Genomic DNA, 10,291 nt, shown 5'->3' on the forward strand with positions numbered 1-10,291 from the left:
GGTGGCTCAGTGGTTGAGCATTTATTTGCCTTTGGCTCAGGGTGTGATCCCTAGGTCCTGGGATCGAGTCCCTCATCAGGTTTCCTATATCTCTGCCTCTCTCTGTGTGTCTCTCATGAATAAATAAATACAATCTTGGATCCCTGGGTGGCGCAGCGGTTTAGCGCCTGCCTTTGGCCTAGGGTGCGATCCTGGAGACACGGGATCGAATCCCACGTCGGGCTCCCGGTACATGGAGCCTGCTTCTCCCTCTGCCTGTGTCTCTGCCCCTCTCTCTCTCTCTGTGACTATCATAAATTTAAAAAATAAATAAATAAATAAATAAATAATAAAATAAATACAATCTTAAAAAGAAAAGAAACAAAAAGGCCATTCAATGTGACTTCCCTAAATGTTTAGCTCCTTCAAACTCTCTCTGTATATTTCCCCTCCAACCTGCCTGCCTCTCTCCCTCTTGATCTAATGATCTCCTCTGAGACTTTAATTCTTTTATTATCTCCTCCTTAAAATGGATAATTAAATTTTTAGTGTCTCTCAATTAGCCCTTTGTCCTTTCTGAAAATATGCTTGAACCCTTCCTGTTTAAAAAAAAAAAAAAATCCTCTGCTGCTTCCTCTTCAATTCATTGCCCTAATTCCCTTCTTTGCTTTACTGTTAAATATTGTTACCACCTCCATACTTTTTTTTTTAAGATTTTATTTAAAAAAATTTATTTATTTATTTATTCATGAGAGACCCAGAAAGAGAGGCAGAGACAGAGGCAGAGAGAGGAGAAGCAGGCTCCATGCAGGGAGCCCAATGGGGTACCTGATCCTGAGAATCCCAGATCAGGCCCTGAGCCAAAGGCAGACATTCAACTGCTGAACCACCCAGGCGTCCCACCACCTCCACATTCTTTAACCACATGCAATTGCTTTTGTTCCATCTTTTTCTTTTCTTTTTTTTTTAAGATTTACTTATTCACTGCCACTACCTATCCTTAAAGTCTTAAATGTCTTTCATGAATTACTAAATTATTCACAAGTTTCTTATCCTGGCATTCAAAGCCTTACATATCTGCATTCAATTCTGTCTTTCTGGCCTTCATTTTGAGCCCATCACCTAGAATACCCTTCCTTCCTTCATCTTTATGCAGCCAACTGCTAAGTTCTTTAAAACTTATTTCAGGGATGATTGGGTGGCTCAGTCAGTTAAGGGTCTGGCTCTTGATTTCAGATTGGGTCATGATCGGGGGGACACGGGTTAAAGCCCCTCTCTGGAGTGGAGCCGCTTTAATATTCTCTCTGCTCCCCCCACTCATTCTCTTAAAACAAAATATATTTCAAATATCACCTCCCTCGTGTTTGTTTTTTCAATCTAAACTGAATTAGTCTTCCTTTGCACCTCCACAGCACTTTATTAACACTTTTATTTCAATGCTTACTAGATTTTGCCTTATATAATAATCTGTGTATTACAAGTTCTTCTCAGACTTTTTCAGAAGTACATCTAATTATACAGAAAAATTATCAGAGAGCCCTAAGGCTGTCACAAGAAGCTGCCTGGAAAATTTAATTTTAATATGAATTTTGCAACGTTATTAGTATTAAACTAATGTTTGTTTTTATTTTTATTTTTTGTTTGCTTTTATTTATTTATTTTTTTAAGATTTTATTTATTTATCCATAGAGACACAGAGAGATAGAGATAGAGAGACAGAGAGAGAGAGAGAGAGAGAGAGAGAGAGAGGCAGAGACACAGGCAGAGGGAGAAGCGGGCTCCACACAGGGAGCCCGACGTGGGACTCTATCCCGGGTCTCCAGGATCACACCCGGGCTGAAGGCGGCGCTAAACCGCTGCGCCACTGGGGCTGCCCTTATGTTTGTTTTTAATATAAAAATGGGGACTAACACTCCAGGAAGACATGTCTATATAATCTCGGGGATTTAGGTTACACCTGGCACACTGCGAAACCCTCCCCACATGCCCTCTAAACTAAGCCTTCTAAAGCCAGAGACTGTCTTACTCTATATGTACCCCTAAAAAATAAATTCATTACCATCTACACACAAACACTCAAGAAATGTTGAGCTGTGACTCGGGATACCTTAACTAGTGCTATCTACTCAAGGCTTACCATATACCTAGAACCGTGCTTTCCGTTTCAAGGATCTTACTATGGACTGACTCTGAACACGTATTATAAAACTGTGCAGAGCAGTTAAATCATGGAACGTAAAGCCATCTGTGCAAGACACCTTGGTTTGGGGCCTCAGTCTTTCCGCTCCATTCGCCAAGTACGTACATCGCAACAGTACTGACTACCAACGTAAGGTGCACTCTGACCTCCAAATTATTTTCTGGAGATTGAGAATTTTCTTTCTTTTTTTAAAGATTTATTTGTTTATTTATGACAGACATAGAGAGAGAGTGGCAGAGACACAGGCAGAGAGAGAAGCAGGCTCCATGCCGGGAGGGACTCGATCCCCAGACTCCAGGATCGCGCTCTGGGCCAAAGGCAGGCGCTAAACCGCTGAGCCACCCAGGGATCCCTAGAGATTGATTATTTTCTGCTAATACTGCGCCAAACTAAATCGTCTCCATCCTTTCGCTCTCCAGTTTTGAAGTTCAGCAGAGCCTCCCAGGCACCTGGTGCTAGAGCTGAAGTAAGCCTGGTCCCACCAAACCAGCAAAAATGCCAAAGCCAGCAGCACCGCCCCCTAAGATTCACCCCCCCACACACGGGCTTCCAATTGGTTCTTGGGTCTCACTCTCTTTCCAGATTGGTGTTCCAGCTTGCCTGTCGTCTCCAAAGACCCCACCTTTACCCAGCGGCGATTGGCAGATCGTTACGTCATTGCCCCAGCTACCCCATTCCCATTGGCTCCCATAGAAGGGGCGGCCACAACGTCACAGGCAAGGGCCGCCATTTTGACTGAGCAACCCTAGTGACAGGAGCCGAAGAAGCAGAGCAGGTTGTCCCCGTTTCCCCTCCCCCTTCCCTTCTCCGATCGATTTCCCGGGCCCCTCACACTCCACAGCCCTGGTCCCGCCATGTCCCAGAAACAAGAAGAGGAGAACCCTGCGGAGGAGACCGGCGAGGAGAAGCAGGTGAAATGGAGGGGGTGCGGGCGGGCGAGCCGGGGGCGACTGTGGTGGGGCGGGAGACGATCTCCCACCAGTGCGGATTGGTCGCCATGGTCTCAAGCTCTGCGGGGGTTGGCCACTGCTTGCATCACGCCGGGTGAGCCGCAACACCGCTTGCAGCTCTGGCGCTGATTAGTTGGGCCCATTGTCCGTCAGTGCCATACTCTCTCTGATTGGCCATTCGGCCTACCGCTCTCCTCATGGAGGTCGCGCTATCATTGGCCAAGCCGGGGCGCGGGGCGGGTGTTTGGAAAGACGGGGTTGAATGAACGGGGGCTGGTGGTACCTGGAAAACGATGTGTGTTATTGGTTAATGGAGGTAAACTACCCAACCACCCGGCTGGGGCCTACATCAGAAAGATGTAGGGAAAGACGTTTAAAAGACCAGCACTGGGCGTAAGAAGTCTTTATCATGGCTAGTTGAAGGCGGCAACTTTCTCAAGAGACCTATTTTGACGGTTGGGGATGGTCGGTTGCCCACGGTGTGTCAGGAACGAATAGGCTTGAAGAGGACTGGAGTTCCATACAGGATAATGGAGGCTAAATCTAGAAAAGACACCAAAAGAGTCGTGACAAGAAAGACATCACCCTATTTCCACCACCACCCCGACTTCCAAGGCAATGGGACTTAGTTCAACAATTCTGTGATGAAAACACCCCAAGTAAACCTCTTCTTGGGGCTTGTATTTGACTTACAACATTTAGTACTGGGCTCGGGGGTTCATAAAAGGCACCTGGTTACAATCATGCTGGATTGTCAAGGGAAGGGAATATAAATACATTGAAAAGAGCCACAGATTGGCGTTAGGTCCTTTTAAAAAGTCAACAAAGAGCATTGGGGCCCACAAAAAGCAAGAAGATAGTAACAATGGTTACTAACAAACCAATTGCAGGTTCTTGGCATGTTCCCCAAACTTCCATCACTTGCCCCACTAGAGAAGGTGTTGACTTTTTGGCAAAAACTGTGGGTAAATACTGTTAAGCCTCCTGTATCTTAATTTTCCTGAGGTTAAAAATAATGTCCTTTTCATTTCTGTTTATCTGTCACTTTCCTACCTAATGTTTATGGAAATGTTAAAGCAATGTTGTTCCATTACTAATGTGGAGATTTTTGGAGAAAGCCACATAGCTTTAGCCTCTTCCATAGAAATACTTATCAGATGACTACTGTAGACTCTGGATAAGAGGGAGCATCTCAGAATTATCCCCTTTTATTTTCTGTTTGACTTGTACTGTGTGTTAGGGACAGCCAGGGAACTTTCCTACACATCTTGGGTAACCAGAAGCCCTGGTTAGCACTTTTCTCTGTCTTTCCTACCTTCTGTGCTGAACGACCTATGGTTTGCCCTTGATTGAAGTATTTTGTTTAGGTATTATCTTTAACCCAATCTCCCAGGTCACTGAAGTGGTTCTTTGGGCGTAGTGTGAGAAGCAGCTTGTTCTGTTTTTCCTCACAATACAGTCATCTTGAGCGTTAGGATTTGAACAAAGGTCTGGCTTTATTTAGGAGCAGAATATAGACAGTATGTTCACAAGGGCATGGATCTCCAGGAAAAGTTGATAGTATGAAAGTTCTTAGATATTAGAAGCAGTTCCTTCTCAGTTTTTAATTTAAATTGGCCCATTTGTTTCCTCCAGGACACACAGGAGAAAGAAGGTATTCTCCCTGAGAGAGCCGAGGAGGCAAAGCTAAAGGCCAAATATCCAAGCCTAGGACAAAAGCCTGGAGGCTCCGACTTCCTCATGAAGAGACTCCAGAAAGGGGTATGGGACAAAATTTCTTATCTTCTTACTTTGAAGTCAAAGGGGGCTTTAGGAATGAGATCTGTAGAGCTGCTCCTGAATACTTATCTGGAGGTTTTGTTATTGGGCAGTTTGTAGAGAGGAATTAGAAACTTGTAAAAAGCAAGGCAAATGATTATAAATCCCTGATACGGTATCCTACAGGATATTAAGGCTTAATGTTGAGACATTTGGATATGGGGGCTTTGGGGGATTGAGAGAAAGAAGGACATTAGGAACTGAAATGCTGACTCCCCCAGGGATTTCTGTGTTTAGATGGTGGGAGTTTTAGACTTGCATTTTTTAAGATTAGAGCTAAATTTTGGGGGTGCATGATTTCAAAAAAGATCACACCATCTGTTCTATAGATTTCTTCAACTTGAAGTGAATAGATTTCTTACAGAAGGTCTGCCTTCATAGCCATCTAGCTCCTGATCAGGTTTCTCTGTCCCCATTTGTACCTAAAGCTAACTGAGGCATTATATATATATGTCATTAAACTGGTGTGTATTCCCCGGTGTGGATGAAATGAACAGTAAAACAGATTCCTGTGGAAAATCCTAGTTACTGAGTCTTAGTCACAGATGATGATGTGATGCTGATTTGCAGTTTACCTTGCTGTAGGCAAGGCAGGCGTGGGCAGGCTGTCACAGCCATGGAACATGTGTGGGAGCAGTGGGAGTCAGAGGAAGAGGACATGATCCTCAGGAAAAAGCCCAGTTTCTATTCATGGTCTGAGGGAATCATTTTTAATTTTAAGGTTTTGACTTGAGGTTGCTCTCCTGCTGTTTGCTAGGATAGCCCCAGATTGATGCTTCTGTGTATCTTACTCATTTGTTTCCCCAGCACCAAGCCCACTGGAGACTGACTGATTGGTCCTCAGTAAGGCTTTATGAACAGTCAGTAATTTGGTTGAACCATAATGTACTAATGGGTGTATAAAGGGTGTAGGGGCTATCTCTTAACTTCTAAAATCTAAACCTTAGCTAGGAAACTGCTTATATACCTGAAAAAGTCAGAACACATTTGGGAGAAGACCTAAGTACATGTCATTAATGCTAAACTATGTGTGTATGAAGTTAATCAAGGAAGACTGGAAAGATCTAAGCACTGTTGAGGGTTTTATAATGGATGTGAGTCTCCTTGCTTTTAGGTAGACCAGAGTTCCTCACTCACTTAAACATCCCTCTTGTCTCTTAGCAAAAGTACTTTGACTCAGGAGACTACAACATGGCCAAAGCCAAGATGAAGAATAAGCAGCTGCCAAGTGCAGGACCAGACAAGAACCTGGTGACTGGTGACCACATCCCCACCCCACAGGATCTGCCCCAGAGAAAGTCCTCGCTCGTCACCAGCAAGCTTGCGGGGTAACCTGGGCCCCCCTTCTGTCCCCTTCCTCACCCACAGGACTTTTATATGTCATAGGCAGGGATGGAATGAGCATCTAGTTAGATCTTCTCAGCTTGCTAGCCAGAAATGACTGTGATTCTGCTGGGGGCTGCTGAGAAGATGATGTGGGTTGAAAAGGGGTTCAAGTTCATTTCTTTGATTAAATTGAGATTTCCATACCCACACTGTAGCCCAGGTAGAGGCCCAGAAGTAAGAGAATAGGACTGGATAATGCTGCAAATGCTCTTTTTTCTTTTGTATGAGAAACCAGGGAGATGTGATTTTTCCTTTTGGAAGAGAATATCCCAAAATTGGTTAGGCTAAGCCTTGGGAATAGTATGGTAGTTTTACATCCAGAGGCTAACTTGACATAGTTGGGAAAGGTAGATGGAATGAGATCTGTTTTCTGTGCTTCTAAATGTTTTTCCTTAGGCTGCTATTGCTTCGTGTTTCCATTATAGCAGGTTTAGAAAATCCTCAAAAAGGAAAACTGATTTGCTTGCCTAAAACTGTAATGCCCACTTAACCTCCCTTACTCAGTGAGCATCTCTGACAGTTTGCCCTGGCTCTTAAGTAATGTAAAGTTTGGAGAACATCATTTACATGAAATGGGCACCTTCTCTCTCTCTTCCAGCATGCTGCTTTTACAAGTATCATGGGGTAGTGGAAAGAGCATTGCGTTTGGAGTTAAGATATCTGGGTTCTAGTTGCACTCCGTCTCAGCAAAACTGATGTGTTACCTTGGTCAAGTCATTTAACCTCTATGGATTTCTATTTTCTCATCTGTAAAAGAGTTGAATATAGATAAGATTAATTCAAATTTAAAAATCGTATAACTGCGAGCTGAAAAAAGTCTCTGCTATTCTTTGTAAAACTAAGTGAGGAAGGCCTAGGGGTGAGCCCAAGAGGGGAACCATTTGAAGAAGACATGGGAAGACAGGAAGTTGAGATTTGAGGGTTATAGATGTAGGCAAGAGGGCCTCATAAATATCATGGTCTTAAGGGTCAAGGAAAAAGTTCTAAGAAGCTAGCTTCTGTAGAAGCTTCTTGCTTCTGCCCCCACCCACTCTCCTGGCCCTCCAGTCCAGACCGTTGCTGCTAAAAAGCTGCTCTAGCCGCCAAGCTGCGGGCCTGAGAACACATGTTCAGTCACGCATATGTGGTGGAGTCCCACATTTGAGATTAATCAGATGTCAGGTGTATTGTTAGGGAGACCAGAAGAAAAGGGACAAGCTGAAGCCAGCCTCTGCCTTGGTACTAGGGCAGGGCTAGAGCAGCAGGTTCTTAGTAGATAATTCACCTTGGAAGAAGCTGGTGGAGGAAGGTAGTCAGGTCAGGGAGAGAGAAAAGGAACATTAAGAAATCTCTGCTAAAAAAAAAAGAAAAAAGAAAAAAAAGAAATCTCTGCCTTCCTAGGGCTCAGTAACTCAGCCCCTGTGAGATGAGAAGCAGCAACGCAGATTTGTGAGCAGGTGGAGGAGAGGGGTGCAGGTGGCCAGCACCCTCAGCCTCTTTAACTTGGCCTGAGTCCTACTGCTAGTTAGGACAGAGAGGGTCAGAGTGAGAACTGTTAAAGAGGACAAGATTCTGTAATACTCTCATGCCCTCTCACCTCATAATTCTGATATGCCAAAACATTTGACCTGATGAGAATGACCATGAACTTGCTGATGCACATGCGGGGTGGATGGTAGATGTGTATGCTTCTTTCCTGACTGGCCATTCACTTTCAGGCTGTTACTGAAAGTAACAGATTGGATAGGAGAGAGTTGGTGAGGAAGGAATGGAGAGAGCAGGATCCCTGGATTCCCTGCCCCCAGATTCCTTGACTGTCACTTGTAACTGTATATAATTTTTGTGTTTCTTGCTCCATTCCTCATGCTGTCTTCCTTAGTCTAAAGTCCGTGTGGGAAGGGGAAAATGCTGAACATCCTTGTATAGTTTCTTCAACTGTCCCAGCCATGTTGTACATAGATATGTCATGTTATTATATATATAAATATATATATAATTTTGTACGTTTTCTTCATCTCCGATCTTCTCAAATTTTGTACTTTTTTCTTTTCTGTCTGAGCTGCTTTCTCTATTGGTCATTTGAATACTCAAGACTGAGGTCACAAGTCTGAATTTTAGGAAGAAATAGAAAAAATAGGGAAATCAGAAAACTGTTGGTTTCGCTGACTCTCTACCTGGTCATCTTCAAGGCTAAAAAAAAAACAAGCCACGTTCTGTATTTGCCACCTGTTTCCAGAGCATGAAATACTTCCATGGCAAAGAAGGGTCATTTCCAAAACCAAATCCAAGTCTCCCTTTTTAAATTATTAGATTATTAAATCCACTCAGAACAACATGTGTTATCAGGCCCTGGCTCCCATGCTGCACCACCTCATCACCGTGTGCCCAACAGTCTCTGCTGCTGCAAGTGGCTTTGGCTATGCCTGTGAAATCAAGCCTGTGCTAAGCCAGGCCATTTAAGCCCCTGCAAGCCTCCAGTTACTTTGATCTTATCTAAAGAATTTCTGTATTGTTTTCATGGTTATCTCCAGAAAGATGGAGAACACTTTGTTTTGTGGTTAGTAGAAAACCTGAAATTCTCTCTCCCTCTCTCCTGACCTTTCCCCCTCTCTCTCGTTCTCCCTTTTTCCTCCTTCACCTCCTCTCCCTGTCTCTCCCTTTACTCTCCCTTCTTCCCTCCCCTCTCTTCCTCTCTCTCTCCTCTCTCCAACTCTGTGGATTGGACTTAGGCTTGTGCCAGGTAGCCTAATGATTGTTAAGTATGGAAGAGTCATGGGCTTGGGACTGGGATGGAACTTCGGGGTTTTTTCCCTTATTACTTGACAGTGTTTTCTTTTTCTTCTTCTGTGTTCGTCCGCAGTGGCCAAGTTGAATGATGTTGCCCGGGGCTCCGCCAGATCCTGAGACGCTGCCCTCCTGGGTCCTGTGCTGGCTCCTCCCCCTCCCTGTTTTTGCAGCCAGGGGTCAGGAGGTGGCTCGGGCGCGGGCTGGAGAGGCAGAAGCCCCTGCCCGTCGGTGTCCCAGCGCATGGAGCCCCTTGGGCTGAGCACCAAGACCCTGAACATTTTTTTGTTTTATCTTTTTTCCAAATAACTGTTGGGAGAAATCTCAGTGAAATCCTGGCGGGGGTGGGAGGGGGTGTGGGGGTTGGCATGGGTGTGGTGTTTTGAGAGGGTGGGGTGGTAAATTTGTGGGGGTACGAAATAGGGCTCGGAGTTGATAAAGGCATTCCTGACTATCCTTCCTAACCATTTGGCCTGTGTAGGATGGGTGTGCGGGGGAGGAGTGCAGTAGACTCCAGATGAGGAGTTCTAATTCAGCTCTGTAGAAAAACACCTTGTTTGCTTGTGGCTGGGGATCTGGTATCAGATAAAAGAAACTGTCCATCTAAATATGACAGATGCAAACAGCTCTTCTGGTTCTGCAGAGCCAAGTTGAGAACACAATTAATGTTAATTGTTCATTGAAGAAAGTGCTGTCTTTGAAATAGATTTGCTGTGGGGAGAAGGGCAGTAAGTGTGGGGGAAAGGGGGCCATGAGCGTGGGGAGCCCCACAGAGCCCAAGGGACTTTTTCAGTATTTGAAATAAAAAAAAAAAGAAGACGACCCACGAAAAAACACAACCCAGAAATATTCTGAAGCAGTTGGTGTGTTTTATTGGGGTTTGGGGAAAGGGAAGAAAATGAAACTGAAGACACCATTCAGGGGAGAAGCTGGTGTGGGACCCTGAGTTCTAAGGAACAGGGGCTCTTAATGTGGGATGTGACTGGACTCCCTGCTTCCATCAATCAGGGAGAGGGAACAGAGATGTCAGCACAAAGATCAGGGCTTTTCCTGACTCCTATCTATTGTTTTGTTTCTATAGCTAATGGAGAAGATGTATCAACCTCAGGTTTTGGCTCACAAAATGAAGAATTTGATCTAAATAGTTTATGAACACCTAGAGCTCAGTTCAGGCTAAGCAAAAAAGAGAAGCCCC

General features: G+C 44.6%; 1 protein-coding gene across 3 annotated transcripts; it reads left to right on the forward strand.

Annotated features, from left to right (window-relative positions):
• Positions 1–2,887: 2,887 nt before the first annotated feature.
• On the forward strand, positions 2,888–9,943 carry ENSA (endosulfine alpha). Of its 3 annotated transcripts, none has more exons than XM_072769330.1 (4): positions 2,888–3,090; positions 4,765–4,890; positions 6,109–6,275; positions 9,173–9,943. In XM_072769330.1, exons 1-4 carry the CDS (start codon positions 3,034–3,036, stop codon positions 9,186–9,188), a joined length of 366 nt encoding a protein of 121 aa, XP_072625431.1. In that variant the 5' UTR covers positions 2,888–3,033; the 3' UTR covers positions 9,189–9,943. The 3 variants fall into 3 exon arrangements, with proteins under 3 accessions (XP_072625431.1, XP_072625432.1, XP_072625433.1); XM_072769331.1 differs by lacking the exon at positions 2,888–3,090 and adding an exon at positions 3,345–3,445; XM_072769332.1 differs by lacking the exon at positions 2,888–3,090 and adding an exon at positions 3,759–3,788.
• Positions 9,944–10,291: the final 348 nt, after the last annotated feature.

Source organism: Canis lupus, chromosome 12 (assembly GCF_048164855.1).
Source record: "Canis lupus baileyi chromosome 12, mCanLup2.hap1, whole genome shotgun sequence".
Taxonomy (NCBI): Eukaryota; Metazoa; Chordata; class Mammalia; order Carnivora; family Canidae; genus Canis; species Canis lupus.

Coding starts and splice junctions, on each gene's coding strand:
- ENSA (XM_072769330.1), top strand. CDS start 3,034: ATGTCCCAGAAACAAGAAGAGGAGAACCCTGCGGAGGAGACCGGCGAG. Junction 3,091..4,764: donor AGACCGGCGAGGAGAAGCAG/GTGAAATGGAGG, acceptor TGTTTCCTCCAG/GACACACAGGAGAAAGAAGG. Junction 4,891..6,108: donor TGAAGAGACTCCAGAAAGGG/GTATGGGACAAA, acceptor CTTGTCTCTTAG/CAAAAGTACTTTGACTCAGG.